Source organism: Pleurodeles waltl, chromosome 8, assembly GCF_031143425.1.
Source record: "Pleurodeles waltl isolate 20211129_DDA chromosome 8, aPleWal1.hap1.20221129, whole genome shotgun sequence".
NCBI classification, from domain to species: Eukaryota; Metazoa; Chordata; class Amphibia; order Caudata; family Salamandridae; genus Pleurodeles; species Pleurodeles waltl.
The window spans coordinates 359,988,937-360,015,289 of record NC_090447.1 but is presented as its reverse complement, the minus strand read 5'-3'; the positions used below and the strand labels follow the sequence as shown (position 1 = coordinate 360,015,289).

Genomic DNA, 26,353 nt, shown 5'->3' with positions numbered 1-26,353 from the left:
TCTCCTAACTACTCCAGGAAAACTTTGTTTGCATTCTGGGACATTTCTTGTCTCCAAATTCCTCCACCTGGAGCTTCCCTATTTGTTAGCCCTGGGTCATAATTGTTTTGAATCAATATTTCCACCCCAAGTGTTCCTGTGTGGAACTTCATTAGTCATGCTGCTCAACCTTCTCACCACTTGATGCCTCCTGAACCATGCTGTACTGACCTTACCACTGACATCTTCTGATAAAGCCAGCCATATGGTTTTTCGATGGAAGTGACTTGTACACCTTTTTTGCCGAATGCTCTCTATCACTTGCTTGGAGGTTTCGGTTCTCAGTTCTGACTTGGATATGTACAGTATGTATCTAGACTGGAATATGAAATCCTGCTTTTCCGTAGTACCTTCCCTGATGCTTGAACGGTGCTGGGTAGCAACCATCTGCGGCTAGAGACATAAAGAGAAGACGAATATGCCAGCATACATTCTGCTACACTATAACAACCTTAAAATGTCATCTACAGATAAATACTTTCTGATTTATTTTTGCAAACACCGCCACAATTAATGGGTTTATGAAAACTATTTACAGTTTTACAGTCTCCAGAATTTATATTTTGCCACAGACGATTAAGTACATGATAAAATCATAAAGTAGAAACTACAAAGTCTCTGAATACAAACCCACACATAAAAAAATATATTTTTCTTTTTATATAACAACACTGAACAGTTAAGGCCACGACACCTCAATTATAGATTTTGATAAACATATGTTGCAGGCAATCACTAAAATGCAAACGAAAATAAAATATTCATATTATCATGTAAGGGTTTAAAACCAGAAGTTTACCAAAAAAGTTCATTATGAAATATTAACTTTTGAAAAGTCAAAATTCCAAAAATAAAGTGCAACATTTGCTTGAAGACTGAGATTTCAGGTGTTCACAATATTGCACAAGTATTAGATTTTGTCTTTTTCTCTTGACTGTTTTGGCCAGTTTGAGTCAGGTCCTGTTCTGACTGCATAATTTCTTTTGGACTGCCCTTTGTGCTGTTTTGGTTTTCATCTTTACTCTCTATTCCAGGCAGCTTGTTGGACTTTCCTTTGCTTTTTTCGCTTGGTGATACGACTTTACTTTGTGCGTCTTCGCTGTTCTCCTGCATTGATTTCTGGCTGGTAGATGACTTTCTTTTAAACAATGACATCTAAAAGAGACATTTCAAGATAGTGAAATACGCTTATCGTGTGAAAAAGGATTACTGCACAAGGATATCAAACAGTATTAGGTGAAAGCTTGAAATATGCAAGGCCCTGAATACAGAAATGATATGAAAGCACACCAATTTAAACGATTACAATTATCTGTAATGTCAGTGATCCAAGAGCCAGATGTACAAAGCATTTATTGGTCGCAAACGGCTCGATTCACTGAATCAGGCTGCTTACGACCGGAAAAATGCCTTTTTTTAATGTACAACAGGAAAAATGCGATTAGGTAACTTGTTACTGTTACTGTTTCCTATTTTGTATTTGGAAGAGGTGTGTTCAGGGCGTCCCTTCCAAATATAGAATCATTATGTATGTATTACTCTTTTGCGGCCTAATTCCAGTCGCAAAACAGTAATACTTTACCACCAGGTAAAAACTGTTTAAAATTGGGGGTAAACTATTTGCGAAGGGGAAGCGGGACCCAATGGAGACCCCTTCCCCCTTGAGAATGCTAAAAAATATTTTTAAGAGTAGGCAGTGGTGCCACGGATCACTGCCTACTCTTAAAACATGAAACTGTAAAGTTTAACTTTTTCTTTTTGAATAGCATCCCTTTTTCTTTTATGGAAAACGGTCTGCATTAAAAAAAAAACATGCTTTATTAAAAAGCAGTCACAGACATGGTCGCCCGCTGACCTCAGCAGGCCACCTTTCCTGTGATGGCTGCAATTCCTAATGAGTCAGAAATTGCGACCTACCTCATTAATATGCATGCGGTAGATCTAATTGCTGCCTCCAAGGAATCACTAATGAAACTCAAAAGAGTTTTATACATTAGGAATACCGATTCCCTAATTACGATTTGGAGAGAATCACAATTAGGAAGTCGGTATTCCTAATGTTAGTACATATGGAGGCAAATTCCTAATAACCTAGGGTTTTGTCAGACTGTCATGCAATACTTCGAAATGGGAGATAACCAGATACATACACACAAGGTCACCCGCAGTAATTATGCTGCAGTAATAAATGTTTTAGGTAAGTTTAGCAACTTCTTTATCTGTCTCAGTAAAAGGGACGACCAATCAAATGGATAAAAGCTACTTTCATGGACTGCTGCACATGACTGAAGAACCAAACCACCAAGGTCATGAATATAGTGATTCCATCCCAGTTCTCAACAAAGGCCAAAAATACTTGGTCTGAGCATCTGAGGTTTGAAAATTTTAAAAATATAAAGTCCCTGCAGAACAGGAACTCCTCTAGGCCGAGATAAGACAGAAAATATATACCATCTAAGATGCATTACACATACATTACGAACTCCAGTGTAGGGAATGGCTGTGGTGGTCTAAGAAAAAGACCCTTCCTGCGAAAACTGACCAATGAGAGATGACCTATTACTCCTTCAAGCAAGCACCAGCCCTAGTATGAGTAAACATAGTATTCATTTTTGAAGAGACGCCCAGAAAGCAGCTGTCGAGTTTAAAAAAACTGAAGTATGCATTTCAAAATGAATAGTGTTGCTTTTAAATGGGTCAATGCATTATGATATGAGCTGAGGGTTCTTAACCTAGCTTGTAGAAAATGTCGATTTGTCGAGCAACCCACTTCCAATAGATTTTTTTTTGCAATTCTGAGCCAAAGCAACACACACGGAATAAAAGTACTAAAATGTGCAATCTTCCCTAGGAACAAGTACACAATATTTCTGAAAAAAAAGGCCTGTGAACAATGCAAGATTGTATATCATCAAAATTACACACTACACAAAATAAATCTCTTCTACGTGTATTGAGGCCCCGTATGAAGTCGGTGTGATTGCTAGGCATGCAGAAGAAAGTGAAGTATTTCAAGGATCTTTTGGAAGTACACATGATTAACCGTTTTACAAGTAATTTCGATAGGAACTTTGGTTCTTTGCTAAGAAGATTCTTGTACGCTAAGCTTTGCGATTTAAAAGCTTGAGTATCTCACTAGAAATCGTTGGGCTACCATCAGTAGCTCTCTGATTTGACCGACTTCAACGTTGTTTTAATGCAGGCTGTCTTGCCACGCAGTTCTCAATGCTTTGGACAGAGTTTTATCACGAAGCTCAAAAGGCTTGATATTCTTAGGAGCAGATGACAGAATTTAAATAAGTTATTTCTGTGAATGGAATGAAGCGGAGACATTGGTATAGCAGTATGAGGTGGAAGAAGGCTATAGTAATGACTGAGTTTATAGGTCCTGGGTGATGTCCCTATCAAGCCTGACTCCGGCGTTATTTGGCATTTGTCTGGGGTTTAACTTGGACTTTAGGTCTGGTGGGATCGTTAATTTCTTGACTGGTTTCTGCTCAGATTGATCAGGGTGGGGGATGAAACTTTGTCAGGGCTACTTGAAAGTGGTAATGGTGCTATGTGGCTCTCCTGATTGGCAATACACCTCGAGCACAGACAGCATGTGTTGCTGATGGTTCCACAGTATCTTTTGGCACAAAGAGCTCTAAAGCATGACGCTCAACTCCAATGAGGTTTTGACCTCTTTCACAGTTTTTACATACCAGGCCATTACCATACCCGCGAGAGCTTCCCCGGCACATTTTTGGTAGCAATAAAAGCACAGATCTCCTGCTGAGAATGTCGAGCCTTTTATATTTATAAGGGTACACTGGATACGACTACAAGGAGGGCAGGACCATACTCTAGCTTAAACAGAGACTTTCCTCCACGGTGAAGAGCGCTCCTACCCCTTGAAAGGAGTCCTCCTGGGGATCACAGATTCTTCTGTCAGAAAGATATCTGAGGGCCTAAGGCCCCTGGGAAGGTAGCCTCTGTCTTGTTGGCACACAGCCTACAACTCATCCCTCAAGTGGAGAGTGGCGTCCCACCCAAGGTCGAACTGCGGCAGCACTGCCTAAATGCTGGTTGAAAAGAAAGAGATGAATCGTGTCATCTGGGTACTTTCGAAAGGCTCAGAGATCTATTTTAGAAGAACGCACGTACCCTGTTGCCCCATGATTGGACTGCCCTGGCCCCAGAACAGGGTCCAGTTAAGGAAATGGGTATGGATAATTCAGATGCTTGAATAAATGAAGGTATCTGTAAAGTGTAATGTCCACCAGAAAGCGGTATTTTGGCACTGACAGAATACTCTATATAGTAGAAAGCAGAGAGTACAGAATGGGCCGAGCTGCAGAATTAAAGCAAAGTCAAAAAGCTGGTTTTCGCAAAAATAATAGCTTTTATCTCCTTGCAAAAGGTTTTGTGATCTTCAATATACTGCACAGATGAAAGCAGCAGATTTCAGGCTTTGGCTTCTAGCACTGTGAACATTTTCCTCCAAATCGAGCTATTATAAAATGCTTAACTGTTGCGAGAAACTTAAAGCTGTGAAGCTTGCACCTGGCCTCTGAAATATGACTGAATTTTCATAAACTGCAAGCCCATCTGATAGTGTTGTTTGTATTTGCTGGACAGGCCAAGATAGCTTGCATTTGGATAATAAATCCTCAGCAGGAACAATGCTGCCACCACAATTGGTCCGTAATTAGGGGAAAATAATTTTAGACTATTTCTCAAAAGCTTAAACTGAAATGAGAACGAACACACTGTAGTGTGTTGATCTGTGTTTTTAAGGTAAACATTTGCTAGCATGAGTAGCCATACAGGAGGGCCATAAATCGGCTACCCACGAGAAGCCTGGTCTACAAATTTGGATCTTGTTTTCTTCTAAGTTGAGTTTGAGTTTATTGATACTCATCCGTGATTGACCCGCTAAAAGACAGCATTTAAGTAGATCCTGATCTTCTTTCAAAGGGTGGTCAAAGCTAAAAAGAAGCGGAGTGTTGTCAGCATATGACATACATTCTAAGTTAAGTTAATGTAATGTGGCTAGTGAGTTCACAACACTGTGTACAGAGGAACATGAATTATAGTAATTTGAAGATGGTGCGTAAATCATAAATTTAAGGTATGACTTTAGAATTGCTAATGTTTGTATAGTTTAAGTTTGGTTTGTATAGAAAGAACTTTAACCTTTGCTTCTTCAGTGAATTTGTATCGTTGTTTTTTTTTTTTTTTGTTACGTAAAAAAATTATAACATCACAAAGTAAATCAATCAATGTTTTGTTTTTATACAGTGGAGTGGCTTAGAGACGAGAGGCATAACGTAGAGTTGAGTGACATACAGTAGACTGGCGTAGAGTAGGGTAGAGTGGAGTGGTGTATAGTAGCATGGGGTGGAATACAGAAGATTGAAGCAGCATACAGTAGAGTGGTGTACAGTGTTATGGTGTAGAGTGCCATGGCGTAGAGTGTTGTAGAGTACAGTGGAGTGGCATAGAGTGAAATAGCGTAGAGTGGAATAGTGCAGAGTGCAGTGGCAGAGACTGGAATAGCACAGAGTGGAGTGGCGTAGAGTTGAATAGTGTACAACTGAGTGGCAGAGTGGAGTGGTGCAGAGTGTATTGGTGCAGAGTGTATTGGTGTAGAGTGTTGTGGTGTAGAGTTTTGTGGCATAGAGTGGTGCGGCATAAAGTTGTGGGGGCTACAGTGGAGTAGCCTAGAGTGGGGTGGCACAGAGAGGGGTGGCATAGAGAGTGGTGGTTGTTCAGATTGGAAGAGCACAGAGTAAAGTAGAGTGGTGTGGAGTGGCATTGAGTTGAATGGCATACAGAGTGGAATAGCGTAGAGTGGTGTGGAGTGGCATTGAGTGGAATGGCATACAGAGTGGAATAGCATAGAGTGGAGTGGCACAGAGTGGAACAGCATAGAGTGGTGTGGAGTGGCGTAGAGTGGATTGGCGCAGAGTGAAATAGTATATAGTGGAGCGGCATAGAGTGGAGTGGCGCAGAGTGGAATAACAGAGTGGAGTGGCAGAGTGGAGCAGCGTACAGTAAAATGGCATAGAGCATAGTGGTGTAGATTGGAGTGGTGTAAAGTAGAGTGGGGCGGAGAGATGTAGAGAGGAATGTCAGAGTGGAATAACTGAGTGGAGTGGCATAGAGTGGCATAGAATGGAGTGGGGTATAGTTGAATAGCATGGAGTAGTGGAGACTGGAACAGCCAAGAGTGGAATGGCGTAGAGTGGAGTGGCATAGAATGGTGTGGCATGTAGTGGAGTGGTGTAGAGTGGATGGGCACAGAGTTGAGTAGCATACAAAGGAATGGTTCAGAGTGGAGTGGACTAGAGAGAAGCGCCATACAGTAGAGTGACATGGAGTGGCACAGAGTAGAATGACGTGCAGTGGAGTGGCATAGAGTGGAATAGCGTAGAGTGGAGTGACAGAGTGGACTGGTGTAGATTGGAGTGGCATAGTGTGGAGTGGCATACAGTACAATGGCCTAGAGTGTAGTGGCATAAAGTGAAATAGGGTAGATTGAAGTGACAGAGTGGAGTGGCGTAGAGTGAAGGGGCATAGATTGGAATGGCAGAGTGGAGTGGCGTAGATTGGAGTGTCATACAGTGGAGTGGACTGTCGTAGCGTGGAGTGGAATGTCAGAGTGGAGTGAGCGGTCAGAGTGGACTGGCGTGTCATACAGTGGAGTAGTGTGGAGTTCAGTGTAATTTAAGCAGACCTAGCAAGAAAAGGGCTGAACCGATGTAGATGAAATTTTGCAGGAGTATAGATTATGGGATGGAAAGTGTCCTTTTTGGTAGTAGATCTACATTGGTTAAGTAGAGTTAAAGTTATAAGGCACACAAATGTAGTTATATATTGGGCTTTAGTATACTGTTGTAACTGCACTGTATATCACAGTACATCTCAATGAGAAAACAGTACATGATTGGGTAATGAAAGCCCTTATAAAATTAAAAAGTAGCCATATTTGTTAGACCACGCTTAGTTGCGTTTAAGGTTTTAAGTGGAAATATACTGTACTACTGTATTATAAGTGCATAAGAAAAAATTAAGCAGTTTAACTAAGTATGTAAAGGTTAGGAAAAGTAGTTTTATTACTTAACATATTTTTTAAAAGTTTAAGGAGTACCACAATAGTACTTAAAAAGTTCAGCAGTAATTATAGAAAACATATTTAAAAAAATAAAAAATACATTGTAGTATACTGTATTTGTGAAATGTAGCATAGAACAGTGTTTTTGTAATTCTTTTTTTTTTTTTTTTTTACAATTGTAATTGTTTGTTTAATATTTGTAAGTTCCACAGTGCTTTCTAGATACTATCATGGTACTCTGTAAACTTTAAAAAAAAAATATTAAAAAAGTTTGAAATACATTGTAGTACATTACATTTGTAAAATAGTGTAGCACAGTGTATTTTTATTTACTTTATAAAAATGTTTAAAGTACTGCTGTACTTTATAGATAGTACTGCAGTACTACGTAAACTTAAAAAAAAGATATATAAAGTAATAACACTCCTTGCCTAAAACGCCTTAAACCTTTGTATACACTTATAAACAACTACTAAACTATATTTGCACTTAAATCCCACAACACAGACTAAGGGCCTGATTACGACCCTTAGTTGGAGGGGATTACTACCTCACAAACATGACAGATATCCCGTCCACCGGATAACTAGTTCCATAGAATATAGACAGGATTAATCCCCTCCACCAAGGTCATAATCAGGCCCTGAGTATTGGCTAAACAACATAGCTGCCTTTAAACTTTGTAAGGGCTTTGATTACCGAATCATATACTGCCTTGTCATCAGCAGCTATGCGGAGTGCCGAGGCTCAATATATCACTACGTTTTTGTGCGTTATGAGTTTTTAACTATTGAACCAATTTTGATCTAGTAACAAAAATTATCCTATCAACAATATAATCTATTTTCCTAACAAAATCTGTCTGCCCATTGTGATTGGTACAAAGATCTATGGCCAATTGGGGAAAAACATGTTTTGAGACCCCGGCTTTATGAATCATTACAAAACTTTACATCATCGGCCAATGCAGAAAATGCAATAGGTCTGCTAAATTTCGTGGAGATTCGTCAAATGGTAGCAAAGTTATTAATAAGCAATAATCTGAGGAATTCCTATATCTGGGAATCCAAGCCAAAGGGTGGCCACAGGTGAGTTATAGTTAGGTTCCATAGGAAATGCTTTTTTGTTTTGTTAATAAATTTGGCACCGTTTGAGGAGCCTACACAAAACTTTCCAAAAATTGTTTTTTGTCTAGTTTGCGCATGGACATTTTCAGGGTGATCCATCAAGCAGGGGTCAAGTAAAAAAGGGTGTCCCAAAATGCAAAATCCCATACATTTTCCATAGACTTCTTTAGACAAAGCTACAGCAAAAACTGCTGAAAGGAATGACACCAAATTTGTCAGGAAGGTAAATCTTGGTCCACAGATTGTGCTCTTTTGTTTTGGTGTAAATATATTCAGTATATTTTGAAGAATTATGGTAAAAAATATTTGCATATCTGGACAGTACGGTTCAAAGGGCTCTCGGAAGAGTTCCTAAAATCCAAATTTAAAACCTAGAGCCTTCTGATTGGCCCAGGGAACTATTTTCCTCCTTGGGCCAATTCACTCTCGTTGGAGGAAGGCTCTGATTGACTGCCAGAACATGAGAAAAATGTTGCTGGCAGCCATTACAGGACTCTGGGGCTTAATTCCCCTTCCTGAAATTTCAGAACAAAAATATTATAAGAGGAAAGGGTAGCGATACCATGCCTCCACCCTTGGCCCTGTGGGGGGACCAAGAGCCACATCCACTGGAGCCAAAATAAAACAAAATCTGAAAGTATTTACTGCAATTCTGCAGGACTTCCCCCATATCTTCTTAAAAATATTAGGGGTACGGCCCCATCCCTGAGGCCATTTGGGGCCTGGGGACTCCATCCCCAGGGACCAGTGCAAAAATGAAGGGGAGGGGGTACCCCCTCCCCCCAGGCGAAATTAACTTTAAAGGGAGGGGTGCCATAAGTGCTCAACCCTGAGCATTTACAAGCCTCAGGGACCCCATCCCCTGGGTCTGGCTCAAGTACTCTATCCTTGGGAGCCCAATCTCAGGACAGAGTAGTTTCCCTACTGGCATCAATGTTGGCAGGGTAACATATGCTTGCTCCCGCCTGGTGGGAGTATTTTTAAATCTCCCAGAAGGTGGAAGTAAACATGCCTTCTCTGCCTGCAGAAGCGTGGGCAGGGAATGAAAGTCTGTTCCCAGCTAGCAGAAAACTTAAACTTGCTCCTGCTGGGTGGGGGCAGACTTCTGTTTCCTCTCCCACACTCATGCAGACAGGGAAACAGACAGGGCTCTTGTCCAGAGGGAGCCAGCGTAAACAGGTGCTTCCTCTAGGCAAGAGCAATACCAGCTCCTGCATTATGCAGGGAGCCGGCTGGGGATGTGGAGGCCCTCGGGCTCACCCTTTGGCTTCGAACTTGTAGTTTGTGAGTGCACTAGGACACCCACCTGTGGCCCTGAGGGATAGGGTCCCTGGGGCCCAATAAGGCTTGGGAAGAAGGGCCAGACAGCCTTTGTTCCATTTTTATGCAAATCGGCTCAGGGCTGGGCTCCCTGCGGACTAATAAGTCATGGGGAGGGTCTTGGGCCTCCGGAGTCCCGGGGCCAAATGCAGACTTTTTACTTCATTTGGCCCTGGGGGATGGAGTTCCTGGGACTTAATAAGGGCTGGGGAGGGGGCCTGGGTGCCCCCTCCCCTTAATAATAGAATTCAGATCCGGGTTGTAGGTCCCCACGGACTAATAAGGCGCAAGGGGCACGTCCCCCTCCCCTTAGAATTTGGCCTTAGGGGATGTGCCCCCGAGGGCCTATCAAGGTTTGAGGAGGGTGGCTGTGTGGCCCCACCTCTCTTTAATAAAATAATTAAGGCTCGGGGGAAAAAGGCTGCGGGGTTGCCTCTGTGTATGTGCAGTAATATCTAGGACCTAGTTAAAAAGGGAAGAGTTTTTTATTTATTTATTTGCTAACATGTTTTGCCCCATTTGACAAATCTTCAGAAACTCAAAAAAAACTAACAAAAAAAAACGTTTTGTCCTTTTCAGTTCCTGCTTTGAAAGATTTGGTTTGATCCGTCAAGCGGGGGTGTAATAAAGTGGGCGGGATCACAATCTCTAATTTCCCCATGCAGTTTCCATAGTGAATTTTGAACAGGGCTACAGCCCAAATGGCTGAATGGAATTACAGCAAATTTGCCAGAAAGCTAGCTTTTTACCCAGAAAGTGTGCTTTTTGAAAGTTGCTATAATTCCATTCAGTTGTTTTTGAGAAATCAAGGCTCAAAATGTATGTATATCTGGACAGTTGGGCTGAAATGCAGAAATCTAAGTGTTCTGATTGCCTGAGGGGCCTTTATCAGGGTAAGCGCTCTGATTGGCTGGCTGCAACATGAAAAGAAATGTTGCTGTGGCCATCAAAGTACTTGTGGGACTTGGTCCCCTGTCCTGAATTTTCTTTCAAAAGAATATAAGAGTGCACTGTAGAGATACAATCCCCCTACCCTTTGTGTGTGTGTGTGTGTGTGTGTTTCCCAGAAGAACCCCATTCGGGGGCTAAAAGGAAAAAAAAAATCTTGTTTTCTGTGATCCTGCGGGTTCTCCAGCAGGGTTGGTTGCAGGGGAAAAAAAGGCAAAATGGTGGCAGTCTTTTTTTTTTTTAATATAAAAAAATGAAAATATGGCCTCTGGGAGGGGTAAGGGCCTGAAACCATATTTATTATTTATCATTATGGGGAGGGGTATGTGCAAGGGACCCCCTCCCCAGGATGATGGGGCTGTTGCTTTTATAGAAGGGGAGGGGACATGAAGACCCTTCCCCAAGTCGATTTCAGACCAGGGATCCCATACTCTAGGGCCAGGCACATTTTCAGAAGAGGAGTGGGCTTGGGGCACCACCAATGATTTTTAAAAGTGTTGTGGGGGGGTTGCAGGGAGGGGGGGAATAAAAAAGTATAAAGAAAAAAACTTTAAAAAAAAACTGTCTCCTGGTTGATTGAATTTCGTGACCATATTTTTGAAGCACTCCAGTTGAACCTGTGTGTTCTTCAGCTGGAGTGTAGGAACCTCTTGTGGTTTGTTATATGGCTGCACTTGGTGGCCTAAAAATGTTTTAAAAAATACCTTTGTTTTAATTCTTTTTTAAAGCTTTATTGATAATATTTTGTGACAATCGCTATTTTTAAACATTGTATTATGTGAATGTATAAAATATACATTTGATTATAGAAATTGGTGACTTTTTGATAAAGCCAGTAGGTCTGCATTATATATGTTCATATGCTGACCCCTTGATAAGGCCAACAGGTACGCTTCTTTTTATATTTTGGTGTTCTGAATCCTAGACATAGCCAGAAGGTCTGCCTTACTTAAAAGGACACCCTTTATATTGTGAAATGACAATCCTGCACTGTGCATGTCGGGGTGGGGGGGAGGGGAATTGCCCATGGGTGATTGGGTTCAGGGCAACTAAAACTTACATTTTCAGCTGTTAAGGCAGGAGGCAGCCAAGGCTGAGAGGGGAGTTTCTTTCTAGTAACCCTCTCAAACTGGGAAGCCATTTCCTCAAACATTGAGGCAAGCATTTATTAAAATAGAAGACAAATATCTGGCCAGATGAAATGACCCTTCCAGCCCAACAGTCTCTAAAGCTGGTAGTAGATTTATCTTGTACCAGAAGCAATGATAAACACCTATAAAATGGTCCTTGCATTGATAGTGGGGAGAACAGGAGTAAACGTTTTGAAATACACAAGTAAATGATCAGTTCCCCCTAGAGGGGAGGAAAAAGCAAACTAAACCTGACCCGAAGAGCTGAAGATTAAATTGATTACATGGTCCCCCCAATGAGTTGGAAGGTTAACAGACTGACTAAGGCCTAGGTTGGTCATGAAGATAAAAACACTCCTGCACTACCAGCATGGGAGTCATACTAGAAGTTAAAATCTCCTAAGATCATGACCTAAGCATTCTGGGTAGTTAGCAGACAAGCGACTTTGGCTATTTAAAAAAAAAAATACGTATGCATCAGGGTGTCTGTAAATAGCTAGAAGATTAACTGAGAAAGAATCTGAGAAAATTATTCTGCAGCCAACAGATTCATCTAAAACTTTACTGATCTCAAATTAATTAGCAAAACCAAATGTTAAACTTTCTTTAAAAATCACAGCTACCATATCTATGGTGAATTCTTTCACTGTAGAGCATACTACATCCTTTGGGGATGGCAGCTCTCATATCTAGTGCAGAGTTCTCATTCATCCAAGTCTCAATTAAGATGCACACATCAACGTTAATATAATTAAGTAGCAAACAGAGTTCATCTTTATGACTTGTAAGTGATCTTGCATTCAATAGACACCTTTAAGGTCACCCTTGGCGGGCTCAATGTTGTTAATGGAAGCAAACTGGCCAAAAGAAACCTGGTCACACCTGCCCATGATGACCAAATGCATGGGCTAACCAAACACATGCTTCTGTCTCAGAACTGGATACCCACACAAAGGTTTGATATGCTGGAGCTTGAGGATCTCTACAATCCACTGCCTCTTCCTCCGGTTTCAGTGCTGGGTACAACAGTTTGAATTCAAGGCTCTTTCCTTTGCCCTGACATTGGATGTGTGGAGTTTCATCAAACTCCTTGTCCGGTCGTGGAGCTTCCCAGGGCCAGGGGTCCGAGGTTAGTAGTTGATATAAATTCCACTACTCTTGATAAACCAGTTTCAGAATTGCCTAATGGCACACCGGTGAATGTGGGGAACCAACTTCAGAGCCTCCGGTTCATCATCAATGAGCAGAAATCAAAGTTGTTGACCTGCTAATTCATTACCTTCCTCGACGTTGTGTTAGACACTGCTTCACCAATGCTGTGCCTTCCTCAGAAGAAAGTGGCAAGAATCAGGAAGGAGCTGAAAAAATACCCCTGAGGGGATAATACCTTAATATGCATGCTGGCCAAGCTGCAAGGCTTCTTGTCCTCTTCAATTCAGGCTCTCTCCACTTTCAGGCCTCTCAGAGCAGCACATCTTGAGTTGCATCTCAGGTACTAAAAGCAAATTTCCCTGCCCAAAGATGCTAGGATGGAGCTCTTTCGGGACTGCCCAGACCTCATTAGAGTTGGATACCAGTTAGAAAGGTTTGGGCACCACGTGTGGGTTCATCTCTACAGAAGAAGAGAGGTCCGCTCACAAAATAAAGATGCACTTGCACTGTTGACAGGTTCTTAAGTAGCATAATGCAGTGCAATGCAAGACTAGGAGTGGACAGGCAGTTATGCCTTTTACCCCACTGCCCCTTAACCATTATTATAAAGATGAGGGAGTAGGTAGCATATGCCGTTCTTGAGATTTCACGTCTGTTTTCCAGTTTTTCTAGAACTTTCCTGTGATTCTATGATACTTTTCTCCCAGACTCTGTCCTTTACGACAGACTGTTGAGGCCAATTGCAACAGCTGGTTCTCGATGGATCTCTGTGTCTGATGTTGGGGAGGATAACAAAGGTAGATGGTAAACCTCAGAACTTCTGGACCAGGATACATTTTTAACCAATGAGCCTGTTTGAACACTATGACTGAACAATGTAGATCTGCCTGAAGACACTGCTCTACTTGGTGATCACAATGATGTCTTGATCCTGTGAGGCTGGAACTTGATCAAGTCGTAAACGTTTTGAGATAAATAGCAGAGCCTTGGCTGACCTTCAGCTCTATTGATACCTTTGTTCAGTTATTTCAGCTGGACATCTTCCATAGAGGTTCCCTGGTGGGGAACATACTCAGGTCTGAATATTTAACAAGGAATTTGGCTCTTATAACCTCCACAGCATAGAAACACACATCTCTGGGATGTGAATTTGGTGTTGGACCTCTTCTTATCTTGGATGCAAAAAAGGTTTCAGAGCAGGAATGCACTTTCTATGAAATTCGCAATAATGCTGTGCCTCATATTTTGAAAAAGTGTTTTGCATGTACAGGTGTTTAATTTGTCCAGAAGGATGTTTACCCTGGAAATGATAAATATCACCAGTGACAACTCAAACCTAATATCAGGACAATTTCTTACAAAGCAATTTCAGATTTCCCTAATCTTCAACTGCTTAGGTGTCTTGCAGCATAAGAGAACATAATAGGGGAGCTGTGCTAGACATGAGGTGCATCAGCTCCTGGCTTGAATCAAGAAGCCCCTCGGGTGATGTCCCCACCAATAATTGCCAAGTGGGTTTGGTGGATCATGAGGGAAACTGGTATAAATACTTGTTGTTTTGCTAGAGGTGCTATTGCATCCAGGGACTTTTTCTTGGACAGCAGACTAGAAACCATCATGGAGGCAGTGGATTAGTCCGCAGACTCTCTTTTAGCAGATTTACATTAAGCTACTACTGGGAATGGCTTCTCTGGTAGTGAACAAGCTTGGAACTTCCATAATTGTTGCTACTGGCCCTGAGTTAGAATGTAAAATGTAATAGCTTTCCTAACAGAAAGTTTCCATTCTTTTAAGCACATAGAGGCAAGAATTGTCCCACCTGCCTGCAGTCCACACGATTTTCATACGAGTTGTGGAGTGTACAGAATAAGTATCTTTGCTGGAATAAACATCACAGAACTCTTTATGCTGTAGTTTCATGTGAATACATGTTGTTTGTTGTGAGTACAGGTTCAGTTATTTATGGAGGTTTACACCTTCTTTTTTTCCCCGGTAGGTGTTAACCAGCAAATGGATCAAGTGCACGAAATTCTATGTTTAGAGGCTGCCTGCATGAAGAAAAGAAGAGGTGCTAGAGTCTGACAGCCATTACATCATGAACTTAGCCATGTCATGAACAATGTGTTTGATTACATCTTGCACGATCTTAACTTCATTCAATGGTTTCACTTCGAGGTTTTGTGGCAATGCTGCAAATTGTTTTTTTCCCCTCGCTTTTTGTAAAGTTCGCACTCAGCATCCCTTTGTGCACCTTTATTGTTTTTGCCTTTCCCTACATTTGTGGGCTTGTTGATGCTTGCTGTCTCTCCACTCCCACCCATTTATTTTCCTACGGAGTCATCGTTCATGTCTGTCTTCCCAGTTCCTCAAACCAAAGTACCCTTCGGCCTTTGGACGGTGAGCCTATCATTCATGGTCTTTGTGTCGCATTCCTAAAGAATATATTCACTATTAATTATGCATTTCTTCAGTCTCCCAGCATTTGGAGTCATCTGTGGGACTTACTATAGTCCCACCTGTTACCCCCTCTTCCCTTAATTTGTACCCGTTTCCCCAAGCACCCAATATATCAGTCAGCAATGTGTTCAATGCTTGGTTTGTCATATGGGTTTTGGGGAGGCTGCGGATCGAGCAGCGTTTCTGATTTGGTTCCCCTCTTTGCTGGCCTTTTGACAGCTGCACACAAGGAGGTGTCACCTATGAGGTGGAGCGAATTAGTGCGTACAATCCATATCTTTTTAAGTCTTGTTCCCTTGAGGGTACTGCAAGAGTGGTCAAAGAAATGGAAAGCAAAAGAGGGGTAGTTGTAGGTTTGTGCTTATTCACACACATCTGTAATGCATTTAATACCCAGTCTTCACGTCGAGTCACACAACTCTGTGCGCAAGATGCAGTAAGTGTTGGAAAATACACCAATATTCCCCCTTTTGTTTGTGCTGCAGGAAGCAAGGTCATCTCATGGAAATCATTTAAAAAAATAGAATTCAAGATAAAATATTTTAAATTCCACTGATTTGTTTTAATTCTGGGCATAGTATAGGATAACTTTCCTGTGTCCTGCTTTAGTGCCAGACAAGAGCTAAGCATGTATATAAATCATGTTTCCTTAAATGCAGAGTTTACACATATGATACATGTTGTTTCTGCACACGTGGAAGTTTGGAATGGTCACAAGGCAAAGCACGTCCTTAAATGGGATTTACAAAGCCACGCAATGGGCTATTTGTGCTGCCTTGCATGAATTTGTAAAGAATTGTAACAAGATGACTTGCGCTGCATTACATTTCATTGTGGTAGGCGTTCCAAGGTTGGAGCATGGGTGTTACCAAAGGTAGTAAAACTTGGGGTTGTGCCAAAATGGTTAGCCTACCATGCAATGGCAAATGAGGAGAAAAATGTGTATTTCTCCTTGTTACTTCCTCTTTCTTTGTGTGATGCATTCTGTGTCATGCATAGAAAGGGGAAATTTGCCTCTTAAGATTGTTTTTGTGCCGGAAGGTGTCCATTCTTGCACAAAAATTATCCTTGCAGCATGATGAGGGTTTCTGTGTAGGTGCTAGGCAGCCTCAATAGCAGTAGTGCAAGTAGAGAACGAGAAAGCACCATATCTTAGTACATACAGTGCTGTTCAGTTCTCTCCCGTTTACGCAATCTGGCACAGCAACTTTGCTTGCTACCCTACTTTGCTGGATCTTATAGTAAATATAGTGCCTTGTTGCCTGTCATAAACCTCTGCAATGTGTGGGTGTATACCACAAATCTGGGGGAATTAGATTTTAGATAATAGTAATTATTTAGTCCCCTCAAGAATATGCTGGCAGCATTCAAAATACCCATGCTGAACGCTCCTGGGTTACTTTATTCTGCTCTTTGACCTAGAGACGCTGGCACCATATAGATCAATATTTGACAAGGAACACATCTGTAATTTAGAGTAAACAGACGTCCTATGCCCTTTAAATAGGGAGGAAGGGATGTTCACCACTTCTTGGTGGATGTCTACCTCCACCAAGCTATACGTAAGGCCCTCTGTGCTTAAAGTTACCAAAAGTACAGGGTTCCCCTTGTAAGTGTAGACAACTGTTCTTTCACTTCTCATTTCTAGTATAAACCTAACGTCTAGGCAGGGCCACTGGAATTATGTGACTGTGTTGCTACAGCGCTTTTTGTATAATTATGGATTTGCACATAATCCGTCATCTGCTGCATAATCTGCAAATTTTAACAACATAAAATTTGTTTCTAGCTCAAATGGTTCAAAGTTACTAAGAGTACGGTGATGCATGATGATGCGCAGTGGAAGCCCCTTTGCAAAGGTTGACAGGTCACCTTTCTCTTGCTTATTACTACATTTAGTTATTAAACTGGTAGCAATGAGGCACAACCTATGCCTACTGTTAGCAAGGGTAACAAGCACTTGCAATGCAATGGGTCTCGCATTTCCTCGATTTAGAGCTATTAGAGTTGTAAAGTCCTAACCGGACTTTTATTGCCTCATAAAATGAAAATCAAAAGCAATACAGTTTTACACAAGCGAGCCGACTGCCACCATGAGCATGAAGGAGACACACAAAAGTAAACAAACGTTTGGTTGCAGTCAAACGTATCAGCCATAGTGCAATTATCCATGTAACCGGGTCCATGTCATGCAAAGCACTCAACTACTGCCCAGCGAGATCGCGCTGCATAGGAAATTAAAAAAAAGTAGTCCAGAAACCATGCGGGAAACATGGAGTCTCGTATGATTTCAGTAGTTGGCCGGTGCGCTCAAGGAGGGCTAAACACCGGAAAAGGCATAACGTATGCATGCCTTTCACAAATGAAATCAATGACTTTTTAAAAAGAAAGCCCACGAACCAACGAAACTGATGGCGGTGACGTGAGTGTGGTTAAAAGCCCACAGAGAGTTTACAGCAGGCTAGAGCGCTCGACCCTAAAAATGACAAAATAATTAAATACTATAACAAAATGTGATGAATTAAGAGCATATTTTTCTTTCTCCATACTTTCTTCAACCGTTCCATGTAATTTGGCCAACCCCTGTCACCTAATGTCAGTGGCCCTGCACTTAGGCAAGATGGCTCACTTGAATTCAGGCTGGTAAAAAAGAATAGAATACTATTTACTGGCATCCCATTTTTGCAACAATTAATTTGCATTAGCAATTTAGTTTCATGCTTAAAATAATTTATTTTGGAAATATAAAGAAATATACAAATGTTTGCATACCCTTTTTGTTCTTTCAAGTATTCCACCGGTTTTAGCCCCATTTTTCTCCAAATTTCCGTCTGGAGACTCACTTATGGGTTGAGCTTTGGGGGTTTCTCCTGTGGAAACAAATGAACATAAATCTGATTCTAAATCAATTGTCTATCGGTAGAAATAGCTCCTTTTCCATTTTAGTTCTTGGACCAGTAGTACTATTCACAGGCTTGACGGTATACTCAGATCAGATGACATGCACAAATATACGTCATACAGGTTCTCCTTTAGTTTAGAGGAACTGAACGTCTCAGTGTGTTACTTTTAATTAGTGAAAAGGCCAGAGTCACAGGCACCAAAGAATGATTCAAGTACTGTGGGCACTGTTGGCGACTGCACACATGTACAAAGTGTGGTCATTCACAATCACAACAGTACCAGCCAATCTGTTGATGCTCTTCGATACATGTAGAAAAATTGAACGATACAGATGCAGATTGTGTGCATGCCTTTAAGAAACGTAAGGGAATGCCTGATTGAAAGAAACATTGAGAAAGCCAAAAGGTCCCATGTATCTCATACAAGTGCCAACCTACTGGCATTGTCAATACTGGCTTGTAAGGCATTGCTTAAAAAGTGCTGAAAACATGCTATCCCGGAGACATGCTTTCCACGAGTCATTAAGTTATTCTTTTTTTCTTTTCAGTTTCATGTTTTAATGTGTGTTACTTCAATAGGCTCAACTGGAGTCAACCAAGAACAGCACTCCCAGAATGCACTCGGTTGTTAAATGAAAGCCCACTACTGGAGCACTCCCTCCTTAGTGGCATGGAGCCATAATGCAACTATACTCTAGCCATACAATAAGATAGCTGAGAGGGTCAATACAATTGCTGCACCCATGTGCAGGCCACTAAGAGACTACCGATCAAGTGTTTCATAATGCAGCTGTTTACTAAAAAGCACACCCTGTGGTGTGAGACAATTAGAATTGCATTGTCTGTCACCTTTCTCATTTTTAGGGGCACGACTTTCTGTCAGTTGTCGTTTTTCAGTCAACAAAACGTAGTATATTGTGCATAGAGAAGGATCATTCTTATAATCGTAAATTGAAACTACAAGTCCCAGCATGCTTGAGGTATTAGTTGACAAGGAGGACTGACTGAAAGTATCCCTAATGACATTGGGACAGATCCTTGCGTTTCTATCCCACATGATTTACATTCTGGTACTCGCTGTCTTGCACTTTGAGTGGAAACATTTAAAAGACAAGAGCCAAAGTGGTGTGCGCTAAACCGGTAAGAGACTAGTAAATCTCACACCACAGCTAAGGCAGTGTTGTAATTATCATTCAAACAGTAACCCTGTCGGTGCTGTCATGTAGCCACGTACTATGTGAAAGTTTCATGAAGTCCTGGCTTTGAGCCCACAGTGCTTCACCCTAAGATACTTCTACTTGCTCTGACAACACCTGGGTCTTGAGATATGTAAACAAAAGGTCTTGTCGGCAGTGCCTCACGTAGCCCTCAGTAGGTTTTTACATTATGCTTGCTGATGGTTCATGGCTTCTTGGCAGAAAGGGAACCTGCTTTTAAAGATAACTGCATTTATTCTGACCTAGGCTGGCACAGGCTTCTTTTAATCCGCAGTTCCCAACTCGGGAGCTGGCCTTTGTAAAATCACGCCAGTCTCAATGTGGAACTGTTAAGCTCATTTCAAATTCCACTACATAGGTAAAATGTTGCACACTTGTTTTTACTCACGGCAAAGAGGCAGAGCAAGGAATGAGGAGCCTCTCCATGTCCTAGGTGCTCGCTGGCGAGCAGGGTAAGCGTTCTTGCGCTGTTGTGCGGGGCTTCGTTTCACTGGGCCTTCCACGTGAACACCTTACACAAGAGCCTAGAAGTGAACCACTATGCTATCTGCCTTACAAAAGAGTTCCGCCGCGGAGCAGGTACCGAACATAAACAGAGATCTCAGCAAGGTAGCCTCACCTTTATGAGGTGTCTCACAGGCGAGCTCAGTTTATTCAGCGCCTGCTACAAAGACCTTATGAAAGGTGCTCCCCCTTGATGTCGACTATGCCTTTTGGGTCAACATAAAGACACACCACTTTTTAAATGTACTAACTCAGTTTGAAGTGCGGGCAGCACATCTGTTGGGGATCAATTCTACTGTTAAAAATGCCTTCATCAAACACCATTTGTAGGGTAGAGAAGAAAAGCAACGATCTGCAGTACAGGACCGTAAAATACTGCACATCTGCACGTGACTGCAACCCAGAGACCCCGAATACAATTCTATTTAGCATCAAACACTTACAATGCTTTGTATAAATTACAGGAGAGCGAGATCTGTTTATCCAATAAGTGTTGTGTCATTTTATTCAGCAGCTCAGTGTTTAGTGTAGCAGATAACAGGAAGTGAGTCTTGCGACCCCCGCTCTCAATACATAGCAATATCGCAACCAGTGCCCTGCCTTTCCCCTCTGCAGTCTGTAACCGCAGGGCAGTGCCGTTAAACATGATCCCAAGTAACAAAAACAGCTCTGTCCTTCAAGCAGGCGGCAAAATAAAAACCAAGCATTGGCAAATCCAACAGGCCTCACCTATACAAGAGCAATTGTCTTCGGAAATGTTTTTTGCCATGCTGTACACCAGTGTGGCTCCTGCCCAGCATGGCTAAATGTTAGTGGCATGGAGTGTCAGAGTGGAGTGGGGGAAGTATGTCATAGAGAGGATTGGTTGGTGTGTTGTAGACTGGAGTAAGGGGAGTAGAGTGTTGTAGAGTTGAGTACAAGGGAGTAGCGCTGAGTGGCAGTGTTTTTTGGCGTGGGGTGGAATAGGGTGGGGATGGATTGAGGTAGCGGAGTGGAGTGGATTGGGGTGGATTGATTGGTGTGAGGTGGATTGGAGCGGGGTGGATTACCACAGGGTGAGGTGGATTGGACTGTGGTGGATTTATGTGAGGTGGCTTATGTTTGCAGGTCACTAGAAGTTAAAAAGAACAAAACAGTACCTCAGTCATGTTGGGAGCAGCAGACGGGCACTGATTAAGTTGACCAGTGCTTGGTCCCCACTCCACACAGAGGAGTGGAAATGATTGGGGTGGGTGGTTTAGATTGGAGTGACAGGGCTGGGGTTGGGTGGATTGGATTGGAGTGGGGTGGATTAGGTTGGACTAGAGTGGGATGGATTGGACTTGTTTTGATTGGGGTGGATTGGATTCACTGGATTGGAGTTGGGTGGCCTGAATTGGAATGGGGTGGGCTGGAGGAACTGGATTGAAGTGGGGTGGACTGAACTGGGGTGGGGTGGACTGGATTGGAGTAAAGTGTATTGGAGTGAGTGGGGTGTAGTGGAGAGGGGTGGGGTGGATTGGGGTGAGGTGGGTTGAAATGGGGTGGGGTGGATTTAACAGGCATGGTGGGCTGCAGTGGGAAGGATTGGACTGCAGTGGGATAGGGTGGATTGGGTGTTGTGGATTGGAGTGGGGGGGCTGCACTAAAGTGGGGTAAAGTAGTGTGGGGTGGATGGATTGAATGGGAATGGGTGGACTGAACTGGGATGTGGTGGGGTGGATTGGACATGGGTGGACTGGGTTGGCATGGGGTGATTGGGATGGACTGGACTGCAGTGGTGTGGGCTGGATGGATTGGAGTGCGGTGGATTGAACTGGGGTGGGGTGGACTGAAGTGGAGTGGGATGGGTTGGAGTGGGATGGAAAGGATTGAAATTGTGTGGGGTGGGATGGAGTGGGATGTGGTGAACTAGACTGAAGTGGGGTGGGTTGGATCGGGGTGGCATGGTGTGGGATGAATTGGATGAGAGAGGGGTAGATTGGAGTAGGGTGGATCTGATTGGGGTGTATCAGATTGGGGTGGAGTGGATTGGATTGAGTGGGGGGGATCGGATTGAGTGAGGTGGATTGGACTGAATGGAGTGGATTGGGGTGAGGTTTATTGGATTGAGTGTGGTGGATTTTATTTGGGTGGACTGGATTGGGGTAGATTGGCTCGGGGAGGGGTGGTTAGGAGTGGAGTGGACTGAGGTGGACTCGAGTGGGGTAGATTGGATTGGAGAGGGGTGGATACGATTGGAGTGGGTGGATTAACTGGGAACAGGTGATTGGAGTGGGTAGATTAAGGTGGTTTGGAGTGGGGTGGATTGGACTGGAGTAGGGTCGATTAATGTGGACTGGATTGGACTGAAGTGGGGAGGATTAAAGTAGATTGTATGGGAGTGGATGGATTGGGGTAGTGTGGGTGGATTGGAGAGAGGTGGATTGGGTAGCAGTGGATCTGATTGGAGTGGGTTGATTGATTGAAGTGGTGTGGTTTGTGTTGACGTAGGGTGGGTTGGATTGGAGTGGGGTGAGATGGACTGGAGTTGGGCGAATGGATTTAGTGGGTTGGATTAGAGTGGGATTGATCAGACTGGAGTGGGGTTGATTGGACTGGATTGAGGAGGGGTAGATTGGATTGGAGCGAGGTGTATTGGATTGGAGTGGGGTACATGGGACTGGGCTGTATTGGGGTGGACTGGATTGGTGAGGGGTGTATTCGTGTGGGGTGGACCGGATTGTAGTGTGGTGGATTAGAGTGTAGTGAATGGGAATGGAGTGGCATGAATTGGATTGGAGTGGGGCAGACTGTTTTGGACTGGAGTGAGTTGTTTAGGATTGGAGTGGGGCAGGCTGGAGAGGGGAAGGGTGGAGTGGAGCAGATTGTTTTGGATTAGAGTGGGGGAGATTGGAGTGGGCAGACTGAAATGGATTGGAGTGGGGTGGTTTGGAAGGAGACATTGTTTTGGATTGGAGCGGGACACACTGGAGTGGGGTAGACTGGAATGGGGCAGATTGTATTAGGTTGGATTGGAGAGGGGTAGATTGGATTGGACTGGGTTGGTGTAGGGTGGATTGGATGGGAGTGAGGTGAAATGGATGGGAATGGGGTTGATTTGAAGTGAGTGAACTGGGATGGCATGGGGTGGATTGGATTGGGATGAGGTGGATTGGAGTGGGGTGTATTATTTTGGATCGGAGTAGGGTGTGGAGCATATTGTTTTGGATTGGAGTGGGGCAGACTGGGGTGAGGCGGATTGGGAGTGGGTGAGATTATTTTCAATTGGAGTGGGACACATTGGAGTGGGACAGATCCAAGTGGGGCAGATTGTTTTGGATTGCAGTGGGGCAGATTGGAGTGGGGTGGGTTTGATAGGGACAGATGGTTTTGGATTAAAGCAGGGCAGGCTGGAGTGAGGCTGACTGGGGCAGATTGTTTTGAATTGGAGTGGGGCACATTGGAGAGGGGCAGATTGTTTTAGATTGGACTGCAGCAGATTGCAGTGGGGCAGATTGCTTTGGATTGGGCAGATTGGAGTGGGACAGACTTTTCTATTTGAGTGGGGCAGGTGATTTAGAATGGAGGGGGTAGATTGGAGTGGGGTAGATTGTTTTGGATTGGAGTAGATTGCTTTGGACTGGGGTGGGGCGAACTGGAGTGGGGCAGATTAGACGGGGGTGGTTGGGAGGAATGGAGTAGGGTGTGTTGGAGTGGACTGGATTGGGGTGGATTGGTGTGGAGTGGGGTGGAATGTAGTTGGCAGATTGGAGTGGGGTGGACTGGGGTGTACTGCAAGATTATGTGTTAAAGCAACATTTCAGAAATTACACATAATAAAGAAACAAGGTCGCTTTGCAATATTTAGAACAAGATAAACTTCATCTTTTAAGAACAGCACCCACAAGCAAAAACAAAAGAAAACATGAGTGCAATGTGAGAAAAGACGACGTGGCAAATTAAAAGCAAATTAGCTATAAAAAAATAAAACTCTGCAATATCGTTTGCCCTGCTGGGCATGTTTCTGACAGTCACACGCCTTCTGTTTGCAGGGCACTATAAGTTAAAAAGAACAAAATAGTACCTCAATCACATTGGGAGCAGTGGATGGGCACTGATTAAGTTGAATTAATCAGTGTTTGGTCTCTGCTCCACACAGAGGAACGGAAACAATGGCAGCCTTGCAGTGACGAATGAAGAGGTTGTAAAGCAGAGTGCCATACAAGCCAACAAATGGTTGGTGACAGGTGGGCTCCAAGCCCTTTATTGTACACAACAGAGTCTTGCAAATGAGACGCATGCGCTCACAGGCTCAACTCTAACAAGCACGAATCGTGGGAGTGGTATCAGGGGACGGTTTTGCTTTGGGAGAAGCACCCAATGGAGAGATCAATATGGGGTTGGGGCGTTACAGGGGGAAGAACATAGGGGATAGATCAACACAGGGGGTAGTGGAAAAACATGCGCCAGAGAGAAGCACAGAATGATGAGGTTTTGTGAGGAGATAAAACATGAGGGAGAGAGCAACAGGCAATGCTGGGCAGGGGTAATTTGCAGGAGTGAATCATACAAGCTAGACAGCAACAAGGCTCACATGGGTTGTGTAGGTAAAGCACACATGGAAGAGAGCAGCACAGCTGAAGGAGAGATCAACACATATTGCAGAGTGTAGGGGAATATTTTTTGTGGGTAAAGCACACCAGGGAGAGAGAAACAAAACAAGGGAGCATGTGATGTGTTTTATAGAGGGAAAAGCACAATAGAGAGAAAATGTGCATTCTCATGGAGTGCTTAACCCCCCCCCCCAAAAAAAAGAAAGAAAATAAAAAAAAATAGTTCCAGACATGCGAACAGTGGAAGAATACAAGTCAGCCAATCAAAAGGATGGTAAAGATGTTGCCCTCCAGGAGGGGCACAAGCACAAAGTGACAAGATGGAACAAAGAAGGTCTCATTAATAAGAAAGCAAATATAAGTGACAATCTAGTTTGATCACAACTATGCTAGTATGTTCAACAGTAGTAGGCAAACCCAGTACTAAATACACTGCAGCTCTGTCTTCTCATGTGGTCTCTGCTAGGTGTTGTCCACATCTGTCCCTCTCGTTATATCAATTATATTAGCTGGTCCTATCTCTGGTTCCTCAGTTTAAAATGCTTTTTGAAGTCCGTCTTTCCATTAAAGGAGGGGGACCAGAGACTCAGGGTGTAGACATAGGAGGAAGGTCGGGCTGCCGGTGAGGGGTTCATATGGTTCAGGAAGTAAGGTGGGGTTGTGAGGGATTACACCTGGAGCATTACAATACTTGCATAATAAGTCTTGATTGACTTTGGGTGCAGGTGTCGGAAGGCTGGCATATGGCATGCTAGTGAAGGGTCACAAGACAAATGTGGTGGATGGGAGATGGGTCTCTGGTGATCAGATGCTCAACAGTGAATAGAAAGGAGCAGCTGTGTAGGTGGTTGTGGTTCGGGAGGGTGGTTGAGTGAGTTATACAATGGCAGAGATGACAGAGGAAAAAGCTGTAGGGGATTACAGTACGTAGTGGTCACAAAGAGAAGAGGTGAGCTGAAAGTCCTGGCCACTAAGGGTGTGCTCTGCAGGAGGGCTGGCTGCAGCTCCCATTATATTCTCCTTTCATCAATAACTCTGGACCACAAGAGCAACTGAAAGGCTGCACCATTTTGCACATGAATCTGGAGTAAATGATGGACCTACAGTTGTGCCATAACTAGTACTTATATATCAACACAAAAACATTGCTCAGTAACACGTAACTGCACAATGGAGCGCATTTTGTGGGATTTAGCTTTATTCCAGCATCGCCAAGAATAGTTATGCTAAACAGCACATGAAAGTGCTCGAATCCTGGACTTGACTGTAAATGCTGTGAGAGCTAAAAAATAAACAGATAAGCAAAAATGGTAGCACTGGAGTTGAACCTGCCTCAGACATGTCCTAGCATGCAGGGGCGGCTGGTGTTCAAGGGCTAAGGGGCTGAGCCCCTAGCCTTTTCTGGCCTCTCTAGTGAAGTATATATTTAATTACATGATGAAAGTAAAACATTTTCTGCACAACATTTTCCGAGTGAAAGTTGTGCACTTTGAAAAGCCCCACTGCGCCTGCGTCAGTATGTGCCTGAAAGCTGCACAGTAGGGCTGACAGGGCTTGCTCATGCAAAGCCCTTACGTTTTCTCAGAACGCAGTGACGTCCCTGGCTTATCTCCTCCTCCTCCAGAAACCCTGATAGTAAACAGCCTGGAGCGTTTATTGTTCAGGCCGGGTTTCTGAAAACTTCATGTCACTCTGATATTATTATCCACCCTTTCCTATTTACTCAAATGGTGGGGTGTGATCAGAAGGGTCTATGTACCAGAGGTCACATTTTATTAAAAGAATGTGGCATTGTGCAAAGAAAATCCCCTTTTCCTGCATTACAAGCAGTCTGTGGCAGAGAAATGGAATAAATACAATAAATAACCATCCAGGGCTCTCTG

General features: G+C 43.2%; 1 protein-coding gene across 3 annotated transcripts in view; it reads right to left on the bottom strand.

Moving 5' to 3' along the window:
• Positions 1-504: 504 nt before the first annotated feature.
• Positions 505-26,353, bottom strand: part of RPGR (retinitis pigmentosa GTPase regulator) — a 427,988-nt gene continuing 402,139 nt past the window's right edge. For 2 of the 3 annotated variants that reach the window (XM_069204238.1, XM_069204236.1), the window contains 2 exons: positions 18,045-18,142; positions 505-1,194 (listed from right to left, as the gene is read on the bottom strand). In XM_069204238.1, coding sequence (XP_069060339.1) covers positions 931-1,194; positions 18,045-18,142 — 362 coding nt within the window. In that variant the 3' untranslated portion in view covers positions 505-930. The remainder of the gene's footprint in view (positions 1,195-18,044; positions 18,143-26,353) is intronic. The other variant, XM_069204237.1, reaches the window with a different exon arrangement.